Source organism: Alternaria atra (assembly GCF_907166805.1).
Source record: "Alternaria atra isolate CS162 genome assembly, contig: 29, whole genome shotgun sequence".
Taxonomy (NCBI): Eukaryota; Fungi; Ascomycota; class Dothideomycetes; order Pleosporales; family Pleosporaceae; genus Alternaria; species Alternaria atra.
In genome coordinates, this window is record NW_025091327.1 from 3045327 (window position 1) to 3064286 (window position 18960).

Here is an 18960-nt window from a genome sequence, read left to right on the forward strand (position 1 = left end):
TTCTGGTATCCGCATTCCGTGATCTCATATGCTATAAACGTGCGCAGTATTCGTCAATGGTGCTCGGATTGTGGGGTGAAAGAGGTCAAGTTCCACGTACCCCACAAAAGCCACCTGCGGCAGCGCACGGACGACTGGTGACGTATCATGATATCGTGATTGATATGCATTACGCGACTGCACCTGAAGAAATGTACCTATCTGATTTACACTCCTCGCCATAATCATCGCAGCTGTCTACGTCAACCTCATCATTCTGCCGCTCTATCCGACTCGTGTGCGCCTACATTCAAACCGCCTCCTCACCCTTGTCACGCATCATCCGATATCGCAACATCGCCATCATCACGCCAGAACATCACCCACCTAAAAGAGCAGGTACTCAACTGACCCAAGATACGCGATTTATAGTTACTTGGTGTAGGGGTCTCGGATTCGTTGCTTAATTACGCCAATCTACCCCAGACTTGTTGCGACTAGGCGAAGCTGGGAAGGTGTCACCACTGGCCGTTGCCGAGAAAAGAGGCGGCGGAGTGCCGGACGCCTTGGACGAGCCACGAAAGAACTACGGTATCAAGCCTTACCGGGTTCTTGTTACTCCACTTGTCCGGGCGGCTTGCACATAAGGGTAGTTCGCATCAAAACGGTTACTATATAAGCTTTTTGCCACCCAAGCTGAGTACTTCAACGGACGATCGATTTCCTAAACAGAGTCCACAAGCGGCTGCGAAGTGCTCGACAAATCCAATCATAACCAGATGGAGCGAGTATCACCAGGAACTCCAGGCCCTGAACCGTGGACAACGGTCCCGCCGCTGCTTAACCTTCCTTCGGAACTTCTCCATCATGTGCTCAGCTACCTCAGCCTATCAGACCTCCTCACAGTGGGTACGGTCAGCAAGGTCTTGCGTGAACATACACTACAAGACACTCTCTGGCAAAGCTTCGTCGAAGCCGAGATACCTCAACCCAATGTCACCAAACCCGCGCATCTGACATGGCGAGAACTATTCCAAGAACACCACCCATACTGGTTCATCGCGCGACGAAAAATCTGGTTCTCCGACACAGCACACACGGGCAAAATTCTCATCGCACGCTACGACCACCGTCTTAACGCAATAGAAGCCTATGCTCTCGTCGCAGAACGCCGCGTTCCCTCAGCCCTATCCTGGGAGCAACATCCTGAAGCTATAATCCACACCTTCAGTCCAAAAGTACGCCTCGATCTAAACGCACCCATCGTCCGATTGAACAGAGATGCATACGAAGAAGCCATTGGCCCCATAGGTTACCGCCTGCAAAAGGAGATCCGAATGGGACTCTACCGCGACCGCGCCCAACAAGCAGCCTCACTCTTCTCCCAACTCATGCTTACGAGACCCTGGCCCAAGGCCATAACAACAGACACGACACCCATCTGGCCACCTCTCACCCTACCCAGCCCCGACCGCACGCGAAACGACAGCTCCCCCTCCAGTTTCCGGCAACCAAGCCAGAAACCCGCCACGCTATCCCAACTCTCAACCTCAACTTTCCGGATACGAAGGTGGATGGAGTTCTCCACGCGCGCCCTCGGCCTTGGAATGCGCATCGGCGAGGACGTGACGACGTGGGCTACGTTGCCAGAGGAATGTTACACGCCCACGCCGAAGAAACCCTGGCAGGGGATCTGGTGTGGCGACTATGCGGGCCATGGGTGTGAGTTTCTTGTTGTCATGCAACCGGATGAGGAGGATGCAAAACCACTGCCGGAGAGAGCGCTGTGGGCTATGAGGGCTAGAGAGAGGGAGGGCAGTGTGTCCAGCGAGGGGAGTTGGACTACGGCACCAACTGATGCCGCATATTCGGATGATGGTGAGGACGCGGCGATGGAGAGTGCAGATGATTTGGAAGATAGCGTTGCCACGCTCCAGGAAGCCTTTCATGAGCAGAGTTTACCGGAACATGCCGCCACTGAAGATGAGACTGTATACCGCGGCCGCATCGAAGCCGTAAAGTTAACTGGCGATCCAAATATTCCTCGCGGGGAATACACATTCATCGCACCTGACATTGGCCGGAATGGTCTGATCAGGGTGGCAAAGGAGGAGATTTTCAAGGGCGCGAGGATTGTTAAGAGCGTTGGACACATTGCTGCTACGGGCTTCAGGGACGGTACGTTTACATTCATTCATCAAGGTGATGCAGGAACACGATTGCTGACATCATCTAGACAACTACATGACTTCGCAGCTGATACTCATCTCGCACGATCGATTGGCTCAGTACTGGGAGACTTTTGGGCATGTTTCTTTTTACCAACGAGTAGATGTTGATGCTTTTACTAGGGTGTGATCTCCTGGTGGGTAGAGTGTTTGGCTGCTGGAGTTGACAGGATTGGTAGGAGTGTATGGGGTATCTAGGTAATGATTCATTCATGTCGACTCTTGGCGTTGTGCATGTACGGCAATTTCGTGTTCGCCATGTTCCACCTCATGGGTTTCTCGTTTGCAGACGACGCGCAGAATGACGACCGCCAGGTGGCAGATCGCGCTTTACCCGAGAAGCGCTAGCGTTACAATCCCTGCTTCCGCGGCTTCGGAACGTCATCGCCCATCACCAAATTTTGGGCAGCCCAACAGCGCGTGTGATCGATACTGGACAAACATTGCAACAGGCTCACATAACACTTGGAGAACTACGACGTCTCGTTGAAATATCCCCTACCTACAAAAATATTCTGCATCTCGGGTTAGATCCTCGTCGCATAGCACTCTAAAGCAAGCATGACGACCCACGAGCAGTACATACTGCACGTAACCGCAGGCGCAACATACGACAGGTCGAAACACCAAGATGTGCTCGTGAACAGCGAAAAGCCAGTGGATATATCGTCCGACCTGATTGACGCAAGACTGCACATGCGCATCAAAGACTACCGCGGTACGCTCCCTTCTCCCTCCTGCCCCTCCAGTGTGAACAGCCACTAACACCACCCAGGTCTACCCGAAGGCTCCCCAAAAACCTCCCCTTACTTCTCGACCCCTCAACATCCGTACGACCGCTACTCGATATCCTTCTCCTTCACCCCGAAACAAGACATTGCAGGCGACAAGCTCGTTTTCGGAAACGACTTTGACCACCCCATCCGTGACCGATTACCGCCGTTGTTCGACAAGGCTTTCGGTATAGTCAAGTGGTGGATCGATCCAGGGCTGGACGGCGATGTATACGCCGACGAACCATACCTATACGGCGCGCTGCTATCCTCGATAAACGTCCTGCGCATCGGAAGCAAGAAGGACGAAGACAAGCCAAACAAGGGCGACTTGGAAGGTGATGCGCAAACAGAAGGGGACGTGGAAGTCCCCGGCTCGGACGGCGAGGCAGTCGTCTATGAGGAGGGCGCAGATGGCGACGGCGCCGAGGTCAGGAAAGAGAAGCGCGTACCTGATAAGGCCGGAGCAAGACAAAAGTTTTTCCTTACGGAGCAGAACCGAAAGGACTTTACGTTTGAAGCCGGCCGCGAATACAAGTGCGATTTCTTCAACCCGTATCTTGACTTCAATGAGTTTGCGCTCAAGATTGGGTATGGACTGCCCAATATAAGTATGATTGGGCATTGGGATGGACAGCCGCTGCGGTAAGCTACATCAATTGTTTTTTGTTGTTCCTTTCCCCCCCTTGGCTATTGTTCATTACTACTGCCACCACCACCACCACCACTTACACACTTATACTTTTTCTTGGACCGTGGGAATATGGAGCTGACTTGGTGCAATTCACTAATCAGACCGCACACACTTAGATATGTGCTCAAGAACCGGGAAACGAATCAAGAACTTTTTGTTGTGGTTATTGAGCTGCTGCCTACAGAGCAGGCGAAGAAAGAGGGGGCTGAGGGTCCTGATGAGAAGTTCGAGGAAGTTCATGGAGGTGATAAGAAAGAGGGGGAGAGTGATGACCTGGATTAGGATGGAATTAGAGAGGAAGGATTTGGGGATTGGGTCACGATATGGTATGGTGGGCGGAATCAGCGCGGCGTTGGGGAAGATAGAGGTAATGAGATATGGGATGGGTTGGGACGGTCATAGAGGATGGGACGGCGTTTTGCTTGATATGAGCAGCGAGTGTAGCAGAATCTAGCTACAAGAATCCTTTCCATCATTGTTGATCATCATTGCTCCCCGTGGGGTATGGACATGGGCATTGGCAGAGGAAGCTCGGACCTCCGAACTTCGGCGACAGCTGCAGCGATACCAAAAATTCCACCACGAAGCAACCATCTTCGCATCACAGCTTCAACATGGCCGCACGCACATTGAGGATAGGTAAGACAGCCAATTGCATCGAGCACTACCCAGATAACATCTACTGCCACCGTTACCACGCTCAGTCAACTAACAAAGCCTAGGCCTCATCCCAGGCGACGGCATTGGCCGTGAAGTGATCCCCGCCGGCCGCCGCATCCTCGAAGCCCTACCCTCCTCCTTCGGCCTCAAATTTTCCTTCTCGCACCACGAAGCCGGGTGGGAGACTTTCCAGAAAACCGGCGCCGCCCTCCCCGATGCCACTGTCGAGGCGCTCAAGTCCGACTGCGATGGCGCCCTCTTCGGAGCCGTCAGCTCGCCCACGGTGCAAACAAAGGGATACTCTAGCCCCATCGTCGCACTGCGCAAGAGGATGGGCTTGTACGCCAACGTGCGACCGGTCAAGAGCGTGCGCGGTGGACTGCGGGACGTAGACCTAGTAATCGTACGCGAAAACACCGAGGACCTTTACGTCAAAGAAGAAAAGACCTACACCGCCCCCGACGGCTCCAAGATCGCTGAGGCAATTAAGCGCATTTCGGAAACGGCTTCTTTCAACATCAGCGCCATGGCTGGCGACATTGCACTGCGTCGTCAGCGCGTCCGCGACGCTGGGTCTGCGTCAATCCACTCCAGCCCCCTCGTCACTATAACGCACAAGTCAAACGTGCTGTCGCAAACCGACGGCCTCTTCCGCGAGACCGCTCGTCGCGCGCTGCAGGATGCCAAATACAGCATGGTGGGCGTCGAGGAGCAGATTGTGGATTCCATGGTGTACAAACTCTTCCGCCAGCCGCAAGACTACGATGTCATCGTCGCTCCCAACCTTTACGGCGACATCCTCTCCGACGGTGCCGCGGCGCTTGTTGGATCGCTCGGTCTGGTTCCCTCTGCAAACGTTGGAAAGGACTTTGTCATTGGTGAGCCGTGCCATGGCTCTGCCCCGGATATTGAGGGCCAGGGTATTGCGAATCCCATTGCGACTATCCGATCGACTGCTCTGATGCTCGAATTCATCGGTGAAGAGGAGGCGGCGGCGGCTGTGTACAAGGCGGTGGATGCTAATCTCGAGGAGGCGAAGCTACTGAGTCCTGATATGGGCGGTAAGGCGAAGACTGAGGAGATTATCGAGGATATCTGCAAGAGATTGTAGAAGGCATCCGGGTCATTAAGAAGCGAAAAGACCGATCTATAGGACGGAATATAGCATGACATGTACGGCATATGCTTAAATGCACAGTCCAAGTATATATACTCGTGCTTATGCCTTTGTTGCTACTGGTATCTTTTTGTTCCGCGGTTCCTATGCTGACTCCAAATGCTGAAATCTTTAGGCCTGGTATCGAAAACGAACCGACGGACCGTGGAGTTGCTACCTCCGGCTTCTAGAGCTGAGCTTCAAATACATGCGCAAGCCTCACGATATCGGCTCTGACATTAGGATATACAGGCTCTATATGACACCCAAGTTTCGCTAACGCTCAATCTACCAAATATGGCCTTTGTTCTGCTGCACATTCTTCACGTTGATATTTCTCCACATCAACACGCCAATAGCCCCAAGGATCCAGATACCCGTGCTAGCTGCCAAGAGCCGAAGCATAGCGTCTTCGTAGGCGTGCTGAATGGCCAGACGCGTTGGGGAGCCTACCGGGTAAGACAGCTGAGTCTTCATATCGCCGAAAATCTTGCGAAGGTCATGCAAGTCTTCCGCAGGTAGATATTGCTTGAGTCGATCGGGAACGATGTCCGACCATATGGAGGCCGCCACAGTCAGACCGATGGCACCACCTATGTTACCGAAAATGCTTACGATGGCGAGCATTCCGGCGACATGTTCGTGCGACCCGGCAGCCAGGATGGCGATTTCGTCCGTGACAACGAGCACACCCTGTGAGATGGAAATGAGGAGGAAGCACATGACGATGTACCCAATATTTCCAGGGCTGCGAAAATATATCATGAGACCCTGGCCCAGCATACTTAGCGGAATGCCAACAACGAGCGAGATGGTTTTGAAGTGGCCGGTCCGATGAATCAGGTATCCGGCTGAGACAGCGACGACTACACTGACCACCGTATACAACTGGGCGACGTAACTCGCTTCCTCCACGCTCAGTCCCTGCACCACTTGCAGGAAGGAACTAAAGTAGCTGTTCCAAACGGCGTAGCTTCCAAAGAGACATGTGCAGAGGAGACATGCGCCGAAGACTGTTCGATTCAAGAGCAGTCGGTATGGGAGAAAGCAGATCGATGCAAAGAATCTTTCCCACACCACGAATGCGAGCAGGAAAATAATGCCGAGCACAAGCGTGCTGATGATTAGCGGAGACGACCAGCCCTTCCCCGCCAACGTATACAAATTGAACGGCAGCAAGAACAGCGCCACACCCGCAGAAACCAACAGCAAGCCAACAACGTCGAAGTGCCGACTATAGTGTTTCACAGACTGCAGAACACTTTGTCCCTTCCTCGTGTCTCTGGCAACCACGAATCCCAAACGCTTCGCCTTGCTCCAATTCCGCACCAACAATCCAAAAAGCGGCAACGTAACAACCGGAACCAAGACACCAAACATTCCAAACGCCCACTGCCATCCGGCCGGCCCCGTTGTCAAATACGCCTGCGCCAACGGCCCAGCAACCCATCCCGTGATCAAACTCGTCGAGTTCATGAGTGCCTGGACCAACGCCCTATTCTCCAACTTTGTTGTATCGGCGATGAAAACCGACAGAATATACTGCACGCCATTATTCCCTACGGTATGCAGAATCATCGCTGCCGCATACGTTGTCACGCCTCCGCACATTGCCATGAGTAATAAACCAGACGTACCAAGGACGAGGCAGAATAGGAGACCGTGGGGGCGACCGAAGATGTCTAGAATCTTTGCTAACGAGAGGGTGAAGACGCCGCCGAGGATGTTGGATAGGATGCTAATGGTTGGAGTGAGAGAGTGCATGGAGAAGGCTGATGTGACATAAGGTATTAGAGCGAGTGTGGTACTGGCTAGGAGGGTCTCGACGAAGTAGATGAGCCAGATTAGTATGTAGGCGGCTGTGAGAGAAGTCTTTGTCCATGCTTGCGTCGTTGCCTCGATGGCTTGGACGCCTGGTTGGGTTGCTGGGGAGAGGTGTTCATGGTCTATGTATGCGTTTGCTGGAGTGAAAAATCGGTAGTCGTTGTTGGCGATGTGTTTGGTGTCTTCTGCGTCGGTGGTGGATGTGGAGAGAGATGGAGAGAGGAGTGGTTCCTCGATGGATGCGCGAGAGGGACGCATGACGCCGGATTCAAGGATGTGAGGAGGTTAAGAGAAGGTGATTGTGGCGGTACGTATCTGCTGTCTTTCTTTCTCTCTTGTTGAGTTGAATCATCGCCCCGGAACGAGATGAAAGAAGAGAGCCTGCAAAGGGGAAATACAGGGCCTGGCTGACAACGGTACTACCAAGGGTAACGTTGACCCGCGTTAGACCAAGCAAGTCACTAGTACAGTCAGCAATGTAGGAAAACCACACGAAAAGGTGCTAGAACCTCTTTTCCATTTTCCACAGACCGACTGTACGACAAGGCATGGCATGCATCAAGTGCAACCTTCGGAGCAAAGAGCACATTTGCGATCGATATGTCGCTGGGCCCTGCTGATGTGCGTGTGGGGGCTAGTGCTTCGTATATCAGAGCTGACATGCGCGTGCGAGTCGGCTAGTCTCGCGCGACATGCGTCAGTTTAATGTGCTCATCGGTGTCGTTGTTCTAGGCACTTACTGCCGCTACCGTTACCGTGGCAGCATTTTAGCGTTCATTCTTGCATTCCTTATTCATTTTGCACGTACAAACTAAGAAAAGTCAATTTACATGTTGCAACGCCTATCAAACTCCACTCCATACGTCCGAAAGCCAGCCCAGCCACAATCCCTTCCCATTCAACACACAGCCACATCAACCAACTGCGCATACTTAGCAAACTCCTCATCCCTCGCAAACATCTCCCGCTCTTCAGGGAATGTGCCCAGTACTAACTCGATACCTCCATCTGCCTTCAACGGAAATACGACCAAGAACCGAAACCGCCCGTTCCCTCGCTCCAGCTGTGGTCGCATCGTCTCAGGCGAACCCCCATTGGCAAAGTAAGCATCGCCGAAGCTGATTTCACTCATTTGAAATAAAATCATATTGGAGATCATGGCGTGCATGTGATCAAGACCCATGTTCGCCGTCGAGAACCTGCTGTGGTCTGGCAGCGACTGCAGTAGAGTGAACGCGTCATGTATCAGTGCTGGTGTCATGCGTGCAGCAGAAGCGCGCACTACCTGCGCTACCCGGGCGACACTGGTAGTTGGGGCGCAGAGCTCGTCTATTGGCATGCTCGTCCGGTTAAGGGTGAGCAAACTGCCCATGTATGTTGCTGGTAGCAGAGACGAGAAGTATGGACGCCCGTCTGTTGGAAGCTCAAGAATAGAGTATTCGTCCAGGCTGAACTCCCGGCCACTGGCTTTAGCAACGGCGTAGCGTGCTCGCAGGGCTGAACGCCAGAAGAAGGCCTGTACTATGTCGCTGATGGATGTGATGGCTCCGTTGGCTTCGGGGTTGTTCGCGACATCTACCTTGAGTAATTCGACTTTCTCGGGTGGGATCAGGAATAGGGTCGTGTCCATTTTCCGCTCCACAGCAGGCAGTGGCCATGTAGGGTGCAGTGGGTAGCGGGGTGGTCGGCCTAGAGGCCCTGGTTGCCGTGAAGAATGCTTCGCAACGACATCGTCTGATGGGATGAACGGTAGAAGACCCCATACATCAGGATCGATCTCGTCTACCGGACGTGCGTATCCTTCAAGTTCGTGCAAGACTTCAGGCAGGCTGTGATTGAAGCTCTCCGCATCATACCATGAGCAAGTGGCCGATGTGTCTCCTTGTAGGTATTTGCAATTCTCAGCCCATGCTTTGATCGCAATGATTGCTCCCACGCCATCTAGGCAGCAGTGGCTGATATCGACAGCGAGGATGCAACCGCCGTTGATGAAGTTGGCTTGTGCGACTAAAATGTCCGCAGGTAGCTGTGGGAAAGTGTCTTGTCGCAAGACCAGCTCATCCTTGAAGGCCGATGGCACGAATCCACCATCACGCAGTGTCCCAAATGACGGAAGCACATTAGACAGGTTCTTGTAAATCAGCCGGTCGCGAGCTGGTTGGCCAAAGGGGGGTATGGCAACGCAGAGATCGCCGTTAGTGTACCCAATCTCATCCTTTGAGCATCTGATCATCTTGCCACCGAGAGCTGGTATGAGCTCGAAGGTTCGGTTGAGTCCTGCCTGCATGTTCGCGAATGCAGCTTCGAATGTGACGCCCTCTCGGAGAGGGAAGTAGAAAACCAATCCCATGTAGTGGTTTGGATTGACGTAGTCGAAAGGATTCAATCGGAAAGACTGCCACGCTCGTCGCTGCGCGATCATGCGCTGTAAACTCGCTTCTCTATTGTCGAGGGTAAGCTTTGAACTACCAGCGTTCTTTGCTCCAGCAACCAAGGGTTCAAGAGCAGTGGTAAACTTGGCCAAGGTGGGGTTGGCGTAGAGGTGGCGAGGTGCAAGTTTGTCTAGGCCTTTGATCGCTGCTCTGATAGCATTGACGGCTGCCGATACACCTAGTGAATCGAGACCAAGTGCGAATAAATCGTCGTCTGGAGAGGCGGTCTGGATCGCTGGCAGTGATGAAGCGAGAATTTCCTGTACCGACTGCTGCAATGTCGATGCAGAGCTGGTGTCAACGACGAAAGAAGTCTCATTGCTTCGAGCGCTATAGAATCGCTCGATATAGTCATCGTAAAGCATCAAGGTAGCTCTGCGCTTGACAGTACCTTTATCTGTACGGGTGAATGGCTTATCTGGCTGAGCAAAGAAGACATAGTCGCGGGACAGCTTGACAGTTTGACGAGATGACGACATGCTTGTCTCGATCTTGGCCCAGATACTCTCCATAAGTTCGTCGGTCTTAGCCGCGGGATCTTTCAATTCGATAAGAAGGCCTGCCTGGAGCTTATTGCTGCCTACGACAAGGCATCCATCGATCGCAGGATGAGTACTGACAAGCGCTTCAAACTCCAGAGGCAGAATCTTGTAGCCACTAGAAAGAACGATGAGGTCATCGTTGCGGCCTGTGAAAGCCCAAAGGTTGGGCTTCGTAGGATGTCGCTTGTAGAGGTCCTTGAAGTTGACAGATTCCTTGTCCGGAAATGTGTGGAAGATGCCTTGAAACAAAGACGCGTGCTCGTTGCGGTGCACCCAATGTTCAAAGATACCTGGCTCCACTTCCTTGAACTCAAAGCCGGAGTAGGGATGGAAGGCGAACCAGAACCAGTCCTCCCTTTCCACCACGAGGTTTCCGATGAACAGACCCTCCGTCGTTCCAGTTAGATTCAGCACTCTGATGACTTCGTTCACTTTGCCAGCGCTGATTGGGCTGACTGGGCCACCAGATGCGCAAATGAACTTGGAAGACCGAAACTTGGTCAACACGTCAGGCGTGTCTCCAAGCTCGTCGACAAGCGACGGCACCATGCTCCAGATGTCTATTCTGGCGTGTTCGGCAAGGTTTTCGATAAGTGACATGTTGGGGATTACATTCGCTGGTCCCAATACACAGTGCAAACCGAAGAGAGCTGGCATGAGGATATCCATGATGATGCCAGCACCGTGACACATGGGAAAGGAAGAGTAGATCCGGTCGCCTTCTTTCCAGTTCGACGTCCAGGGTACCAGTCCATCATCGCCGTCGACAGGTGGAAGTAGGCGAATCGCATCCATCGTCCCAATCAGCCCGTGGGACCATGGGATTGGTTTCGGTACGCCCGTCGAACCGGATGTGTGGAGGTAGCAGAAAGGATCTGTAGTAGCTGCATCGAACGTTTTGGTGTACGGAAATGGTTTGACGTCCTCCGTATCCAGGAGTTCGTCAAGCAATGGCAACTCCAATAACTTCATCGGACGCTTTTGCAAGACATCCTTCACGAGAGGCGCTGTGGCAACCTCGCTTGCCTTGGCCCATATATCGCACTTGGTTGCTTCGAGTACGGCTAGAGCGCCTTCGGTGCTGTTCTTGGGCGAAAGATAAAGCGCGGCATAACCGAGCTTTACGCAAGCATATGTGATGAGAACATGCCGGAGGTCGTGAGGTCCGATGTAACCGACTGGTCGGATAGACAATGACTTGCCGACCTGATCATGGAGCCACCACGCTGTCTTGTTTACGGCTTTTGCGAAGGCGTGTGCCGATATGTCTCTGAGATCCAGACCTGCGCCCGAAGGTTTGGCGATTGAGAAAACGGTTCGTGCAGGATGAGTTGTAGCAAGCTGGTCCATGATCTGAGGTATGAGACGACGGCCATAGGCCGGCTCGATCCCTGCACCGTTGATGTAAGGCGTCTCCGGAAGTTTCATGCTCGGTGAGGAACGTGGCGGTGTGTGTTCGAAGGACGTGGGTGGAGTCGACACACCACTGACCATCGACGTTGTGCTCGGCGACGAGTATCCACTTCGTGTGCCGTGAAAGGGAGTTCGAGCCTGCAGGTAGCTGGAATTTGCCTCGTTGATCCACGGCATATCCGTTCCATGCAGATTCTTCTCTTTGAAGTAGCTAGGTCGCCCGTTCTCGTGAACAAGTTCGAGTCGTGAGTCTTTTTGGAACTCACCCGCAGGTGCGCTTACCCAATTTCCGTCAGCCAGTAAGGCTACGCTGCAATGCCATGGTGTTGTATAGCCGGTCTTCGTGTCCAACAAACTTATCGATATCTTGTGATCGCCAATGGATTCGTGTATCGATAATCTAAGGTGGTTTGGGAACGCTGCTTTGACTGCTCCAGCATATGCCTATGCCACACGTCAGCTCTGAAGAATATCTTGCAGTCACGAAGAGTGTATGGATCATAATACTCACGTATCCTCTGAACAGCATCTGCTTAGCAAGGTACTTGACGTCCCTCTTATATTGGTTGCTGCCGCGGTTCTCTCCTAGCGCGAAAATGTGCTTCAGGTCAGACTCAAGAAACTTGCGGTAGCCGAGATAAGTGAGCTTTGTGTCTGCATTGTCTCTGATCTCCTTGTCAATGTCGATGTCAGGTCTTCCGTATTCGTTCAAAAGCAGTCGTCTGAAGTTCGTGCAGTTAGCCACATAAGTGATTTCTCGCAACTTTTCCGGTAGCTCCGGAAAGTCAAGTATGTCCTTCAAGCGGGAAAACGCGATGTACGTGAACTTCTTATCCGCCGCCATCTGCCGCAAAGCCTCGCCATAGCTCCATGTTTCCCGATCAGATATGGATAGCAAATCTTCGTTTACTCGTTAGTATAGACCATTTACATCAATGGTGGTTAAGCGTACCGTTGTAGGTGATGCCATCTGATATGATAGTGATTCTTGCTCCAGGTTTGTAGACATCCTTGATCCTTGCGCACATGAAGTTTAAGCGTTGAAGCGCTAGCTCTTCCGCTTTATCTGGAAGAGACCCAAGCACCTTGTAAACCTTGTTGGCCGACTTGAAGGGAAAGGCCGGCAAACATGCTTCAACGCGTTCGCCTGCCAGGACGAATCGGTCGATTACGGACAAGAATTTTGCCGTTCCTGCAGCGAGACGCTCTCTTGAATCATCGAACTTGTTGAGAGCATGCTCATATATGATGTCGAGGATCTTATTTGATGTATCTCCGACTCCGGACGTAGCTCCAACGATCGAAGACTCTTCGCGTTGGAGCGATATTCCAAGTCCGGCAGGACTGCTGCTGGTTAGGCCATCGAGGCGTATTGTCATGTCGACCATGGCTGGTGCGACATCAGAGGATGTTTAGTCCAGGAAGTTAAGTCAAGTCTCTCTTTGTGTACAAAATCTGACACCTTTAAAGCCTCTGGAATTAAGATAGTCCGTAATGGGTTAGTGTAAGTAGGTGAGAGAATCGAGCGCCACTTGTGCTCTGGACTCAGGCAAACGCTGGCTGAAATCAAGAAGTGAATGCCTTTCCGGAAACGGCATTCGGATACAGACTGACAGCCGGCATTGCAGGGATGGCTGAGGTGATATGAGGTTGTTCGAGGCGAGACGACTTCCATGGGGCTGCCTCATTCCAAGCAGCATACAGTCAGCGAGCGCAACGTCCGAGTCATGGCAGCGGCAGCGCATGTTGCTATTACGAGACATCTCTGCCATTGATGAAAAAAGGGTTGACGAAGCCAGCTGGGATTGGAGGCACTATGGTAAGCCTGCTGATGTCTCTGGGCCAAGCCATCATGCTTGATGGTAATGGGCCTGACAAGCGACGTAGCCCATGCAACGGCCGATGTACGGGTGGAGACTAGGATGCAGGATGGATGAGGTTGGGGTGTGATGGGGCGTTGGCATAGGCCAAGTTGGAACTAGACAGTGCCAACCATCACGTGATGGCTAGCGATTGTCCATGCGCAAGATCCGCTCGTTGGGTTCCACCGCTACGATAACCCTCTATCGTACCCGTAACGCCATACACACCTTGCTGCGTGCGTAATCATGTTCATCTTCTGGTCACGATCAAAGCTAGAAGATGCTATCCCCAGTGGTTTTCAGCGAGCCGCGAGATGTTCAATGTCACGTCAACATCTGTGCGCGCGCGGAAAGCCACATTGCCAACGTTCTCGAGACTACCTCTATCTTTCTCACCATCCGTCAGCCTTAGTGCGCTTATCATGATTATAGGGCCTTTTTAGTCGACCGTGCAAACCCACGAACCCACTGGTAGACCCGAGCTGCCCCCAAGCCAACTAGGTGGAACAGCTGCTCACCGCTAGAAGCATCAACGATTGGCACCGAGCAGCATCCCGAAGCTTATGCCAAGTTACGATATAACGGTCCCCAGCCCTAGCCGGGTGGTAGACGCATAGGCTGACAACGACCCAATACGAAGTATCTCTGGATACTAGGGAAAGCGGGTAAGCACATACCGCAAGAGCGTGGGAGCATCGAAGCTAACTACGAATCACAACAGTCTTACGGCCGTATTATCCCGCGCTCACATCTTCTCGCCTGCCCGCCAACCTACGAGTGCACAATTCAAGCGTTTCAGTCGATACATACTCGACAACTGATGCCAATCATAACACAAGTCCGGTCTAAGGGAAATTAGGCGTCAGGCTCACATGGGATCTTTGCAGGGCGGAAAATCTATATCTTGGCTGCGGAGTAAACATCCGAACAAGGTTACTACAGAAGACGGTCGGTCGTGGGATTCGATGGCTGTGACGACTATGACCCTTCTAGTCGCAAGATGCGTCGCCAGACTTGCTAATAAGAGCAGCTGATAGCCGAAACGTGCTCACAGTAAATGTGCTCATTCGAAAACGCGCTCATGGCAATATGCGCCTATTCGAGAAGGTGAGAGCCTGGTGCGTGGGTCGTTGGAGTTGGGATTACGCCCACAGCGGGTAATATGCCCTGTCGAGTGGAGCGGGCCGTTGGAAGACCTAGGCTCGTCCCTGGTTCGCGGATTTTACCTGCGGAACCTGCGCACAGTCAGCACGATGTCTCAATAGTTCGCCGCAAACGTTCAGTACATCTACACGTGCGAAGTCATGCCTCGTGGCAGCTCGCTAACACACTCTCACCGGCCGTCATGGCCTCCGATTCCCCCACTTACCTTTTCCCGTACTCATTGGCCGCCCAATTAGACTCACGCATCAAGACTCCCAGACCACCCATCGACCCCGGTCTGGCACCCATCATCGACTCAGTCCTTCTGCCTGAAGAGCTAGATGTCTCCTTTCTTCGCAGTCTCGATGTTGGTGGAAATTTCGAACCAATCCTCAACGCGAATCCGCATATAACGCATACTCATTATGGCGTCCCTAGCTCGGATGGTCGCACCATAGACTTGTCCATCTTCTCCCCAAAGGCGTCGCCTGATGCACTACCAGTCTTATATTACATCCATGGAGGCGGCATGATCTCAGGCGATCGATCCAGCGGTGTCGCACAGCTGGTCGATCTCGTTCGAGACATACCCTGCATAATTGCCTCGGTCGAGTATCGTCTTGCACCAGAGACGCCGGCTCCAGGGGGAGCGGAGGATTGTTACGAAGGTCTCGTCTGGCTCTCTGCAAACGCTACGAGCCTGGGCATCGATACCGCGGGTATTGTTGTCTGCGGATCCTCAGGCGGCGCCCCCCTTGCCGCAGCTGCATGTCTGATGGCCCGCGATAGGAATGTCCCTACCGTGCGGATCAAGGCTCAGATGCTACTGTCGCCCATGCTCGACGACCGTTGCGACAGTACTTCGGATCACCAATTCGAATACGGCGTGCCGTGGAACGGCGCCACAAACCGCGCGGCCTGGAACCACGCCCTTGCAGGTCAGCGTGGCACCGACACAGTCACCATGTATCAAGCGCCTTCTCGAGCCACTGATCTGACCAACTTACCTCAGGCTTACATCGACGCGGCTGAATGCGAGGTCTTCCGCGATCCTGCTGTCATGTACGCCATGAACATGTGGCGATGTGGTTCGTCGTGCGAGTTGCACGTCTGGCCGGGTGGAATCCACTTGTTTGATGCCGTCGAGAATCCTCAAGTTCCTGTGGTTGGTGCTGCGATTGCTGCCAAGCGCGTTTGGCTTAGGAGGATTATGATGCCTGGTAAAGCTGACGGGAGCACGGCATGAGACTGTTGCTGTTGGGAGTTTGCCTTGCGTCACATTCCCAAGACTGACATCGCAAACTTCAAGTTTTTAATCATTCCCGTAACTAGCATCGAATCAGGCTTCTACTCTGTCGACCGATACTTGAGACGCCTTTTGGTCAGAGCCGACCAACTGTTCTGGTCGTAGAGACACTGTATTAATCTGGCCCACACTTGTTGCGCACCGCACATATGGATGAGCCCATTCGTACCGGAGGACTAGCTATTTATAGTAAAGTCGCTCTAGCCATCATGTAAAGCGTCAGATCAAAAAGTGCTTTCCCTGTCGTATCTGGCAAGAGTTCCAAGAGTAGCCTCAAGCACCTCGTTGTGACATGCCAGCCTAATTGCGCAATCAACCGCATGCTTCACGTGCATGCTGGATGTTTCTGGCCTACAACCACTATATATTTCCTATACAAAAGGTGGTGCCATAAGGCACAAGCTGCCTCTCCCACCCGTTTCCCCATTTACCCTACCGATAAAGTCAGATCGCACGTTCAAGATGGCTTGGCCAACACGATATGCTCTAGTGTGGTGAGTGTGGTAAAATGGTTTGCATGGCATATGCCTTCATCACCGCACAGGACGCCGCCAACAATGGGAGACTATAGAGGCATTTCGCGGTCGATCGACTTGCTTTCAGCTATCAACAGTACTATGTCATCGGGTAAGGACGTAGTGTTTTGGCGCAGTAATCGACTAACCTGATACGTTTTACTGCCTCATTCTGCTAGCACGATCGAAGCCTTTTACTATTACGTTTTTAGATTCGTTTCCGCACCTGCATATATTAGCTTCTCCGGCGCAGTTGCGGGCCTATGTTTGTGCCAAGGTCGACTATTGTAGCTTTCCCGCTGCGTTAGATTGAGCGCATTATTAGCAGACGCCAACCGAGTTACCAAGTGATGACACCTTGCTCAGTTTGTGTCGGTATCCGAAACGTTACTGTAATTGGTTCACCGCGAATCTTTAACAAGGTGACTAGTGATTGCTTGACCTTGCCCTCCATCCGAGCGGGTTCAAGAAGAAACTCCCATTCTAATCAGAACCCATCAGAGTCAAAGCCTTCTCCAAACCCCCGTATAACACTGTTCACAAAGGCATTATCCACAACACACTCTTGCCAGCTAAACCCAATCGTCAACGCCCCATCTGCACCCGAAATCACACTCGTCGTTAAAGCAGCGCCGAAAGCCAAAGCGCTTCGACTAAAAGCCATCCTGCCGATACGCCACTGCGCCTCCGCCTTGGTCTGGCCGTCGACTGGGAACCGGCCCAGGTTCGAGATCTCAAAAGCCGCATCACGGTTCGTACCGACCATAGATTTGAACACTGCAGCAATATCCGGAATAGCCTTGAAGGCAGCTACAGATGTGTACGGCTCACCGGAAGGCGATAGGTTGCGTGTCAAATATCTCTTGATCTCGTCCGCCGTATGACGCGCGGCAGGGAGTCCGTGTATGGTAGCTTGCACGTCGACTTCGTAATGCGAACGGCGGATTTGCACTTTCGTTGCATCGATGAAACTCCCCATAGCACCATTCGCGATATGAGGAGGTAAATTGAGCCATGGTCGCAGGTTGATTGGTACGATACCAGTAAGGGCGTCTATGGTAGGTGGGAGTGCATCGAACATCGCGCCAGCCATCACGGCTACCAGGCCAGACGTTACGGTCAGACCATTCTCTTTGCACCTTTGCGCAAACTTTGTTGATGATGTTGGTGAGAAGTAAATTGATCGGTAGAGAGATTCCAGAGGTAGCTGGATGGAATTTCCTGTCCACTCTTTCAGGCTTTGCGTTTGATGGGCTGAAGGGTTCGGATTCAGCGGTAGCGGGTGAAGCTCCTCCAGAGGCGGGAGGAGTTCGGTACTACCTGGAACTTTTACCAGAGAGTTACTTTGCTCCAGGAAGGACGGCAGTGAGACATTGGTGTTAAGCGACTGCCAGAAGAATGTGTGAAAGATTGTTCCTGTCGCGCCATCTCCAAGACTGTGGTGAAAAATGAACGAAGCAGTGAAGCTGCACTCAACTTCAGCGTCTCGCAGAACAGTCAGCCGCCAGAAAGGTACAGTGCCGTGGTGGGACTTGAAGTCGATGTTGTGCTGTTCCTGGAGAAGCGCATCAAGCTCAGAGTCCCCTTCACCTTGTTCAACGGACTTAGATCGCGTTTTGAAGAAGACACAAGAACCAAGGTCTATGGTGGGCAGACGAGCGAAGTAGGCATGCGGTGATGCTTCGTCAACTGGAATGGCCGAAAGTATATCATGTTTGCGGACGACGTCCGCCAATGCTGCGTAGATAACGCATCGCAGATCAGGTGAAGTAGCGACTTCTTCGAGAGTATAGTGTGCAGACACTCCTACGTTCTTGAAGAAACCCAGCTCATGGGAGACTGCCGAAAGCTGCTCGGACTTCCCTACGTAAGATCAGCTGTGATGAACAGGTACGCGCTGCGACAACGAAGGCTACGTACCTAGTGGCCGTAGCATAGGAGATCTCTGTACGTTATACAAGTTTCGTATAAGCTGTTCGATGTATTCGTGCAGATGCTTGTTCAAGCCCAAGAGAATGAGATTTATCAGACAAGTAGTAGACTAATATCGTGGGGTATTGAAAGCTTGTATATATATTGTCTTCTAGCATACGTAAGCAATGTGGATTGTTGGACCCAGTGCGATGACTAATATCAAAGAGCAAAATTACACGGCACTGCCAGTGTACTAGAGCTAATTCCGTTATTGCATCTCTCTTATCTTAGTGACGTTCTAACCGCTTTTGTAGACTCGTTGCTTAGAGGCTGTCTTCTATAAACACCTTTAATACCGACCTCAAGTATTCGTTGGGCTGTGTATAACCAACTACGAGGAGTCTAGAGTATTGAGATTGGCTGCAGAGGTCAAAGATTGTTTTGTTTGAAGAAAGAAGCAAACTAGATAATTGTTAGAGTTAATTGCTGTTAGGCTTTAGCTATGAACGCATCGTGGAG

General features: G+C 52.2%; 7 protein-coding genes across 7 annotated transcripts; 4 read left to right on the top strand and 3 right to left on the bottom strand.

Moving 5' to 3' along the window:
• Nucleotides 1-758: 758 nt before the first annotated feature.
• On the top strand, nucleotides 759-2337 carry ALTATR162_LOCUS9333 (uncharacterized protein; the record flags this gene model as incomplete). Its single annotated transcript, XM_043316966.1, has 2 exons — nucleotides 759-2157; nucleotides 2216-2337. The coding sequence occupies 2 exons, from the start codon at nucleotides 759-761 to the stop codon at nucleotides 2335-2337; spliced, it is 1521 nt and encodes a 506-aa protein (XP_043172901.1).
• A 431-nt stretch (nucleotides 2338-2768) lies between these two features.
• Nucleotides 2769-3956, top strand: ALTATR162_LOCUS9334 (uncharacterized protein; the record flags this gene model as incomplete). The annotated part of the gene is made up of 3 exons (XM_043316967.1): nucleotides 2769-2925; nucleotides 2983-3571; nucleotides 3791-3956. The coding sequence occupies 3 exons, from the start codon at nucleotides 2769-2771 to the stop codon at nucleotides 3954-3956; spliced, it is 912 nt and encodes a 303-aa protein (XP_043172902.1).
• Nucleotides 3957-4288: 332 nt separating this feature from the next.
• Nucleotides 4289-5445, top strand: ALTATR162_LOCUS9335 (uncharacterized protein; the record flags this gene model as incomplete). Its single annotated transcript, XM_043316968.1, has 2 exons — nucleotides 4289-4313; nucleotides 4397-5445. 2 exons carry the CDS (start codon nucleotides 4289-4291, stop codon nucleotides 5443-5445), a joined length of 1074 nt encoding a protein of 357 aa, XP_043172903.1.
• Nucleotides 5446-5778: 333 nt separating this feature from the next.
• Nucleotides 5779-7572, bottom strand: ALTATR162_LOCUS9336 (uncharacterized protein; the record flags this gene model as incomplete). The annotated part of the gene is made up of 1 exon (XM_043316969.1): nucleotides 5779-7572. One exon carries the CDS (start codon nucleotides 7570-7572, stop codon nucleotides 5779-5781), a length of 1794 nt encoding a protein of 597 aa, XP_043172904.1.
• A 200-nt stretch (nucleotides 7573-7772) lies between these two features.
• ALTATR162_LOCUS9337 (uncharacterized protein) lies at nucleotides 7773-13089 on the bottom strand (the record flags this gene model as incomplete). The annotated part of the gene is made up of 5 exons (XM_043316970.1): nucleotides 7773-7775; nucleotides 7824-7848; nucleotides 8247-12145; nucleotides 12213-12601; nucleotides 12654-13089. 5 exons carry the CDS (start codon nucleotides 13087-13089, stop codon nucleotides 7773-7775), a joined length of 4752 nt encoding a protein of 1583 aa, XP_043172905.1.
• A 1819-nt stretch (nucleotides 13090-14908) lies between these two features.
• ALTATR162_LOCUS9338 (uncharacterized protein) lies at nucleotides 14909-15952 on the top strand (the record flags this gene model as incomplete). The annotated part of the gene is made up of 1 exon (XM_043316971.1): nucleotides 14909-15952. One exon carries the CDS (start codon nucleotides 14909-14911, stop codon nucleotides 15950-15952), a length of 1044 nt encoding a protein of 347 aa, XP_043172906.1.
• Nucleotides 15953-17014: 1062 nt separating this feature from the next.
• ALTATR162_LOCUS9339 (uncharacterized protein) lies at nucleotides 17015-18463 on the bottom strand (the record flags this gene model as incomplete). The annotated part of the gene is made up of 2 exons (XM_043316972.1): nucleotides 17015-18390; nucleotides 18448-18463. 2 exons carry the CDS (start codon nucleotides 18461-18463, stop codon nucleotides 17015-17017), a joined length of 1392 nt encoding a protein of 463 aa, XP_043172907.1.
• Between the last annotated feature and the right edge of the window lie 497 nt (nucleotides 18464-18960).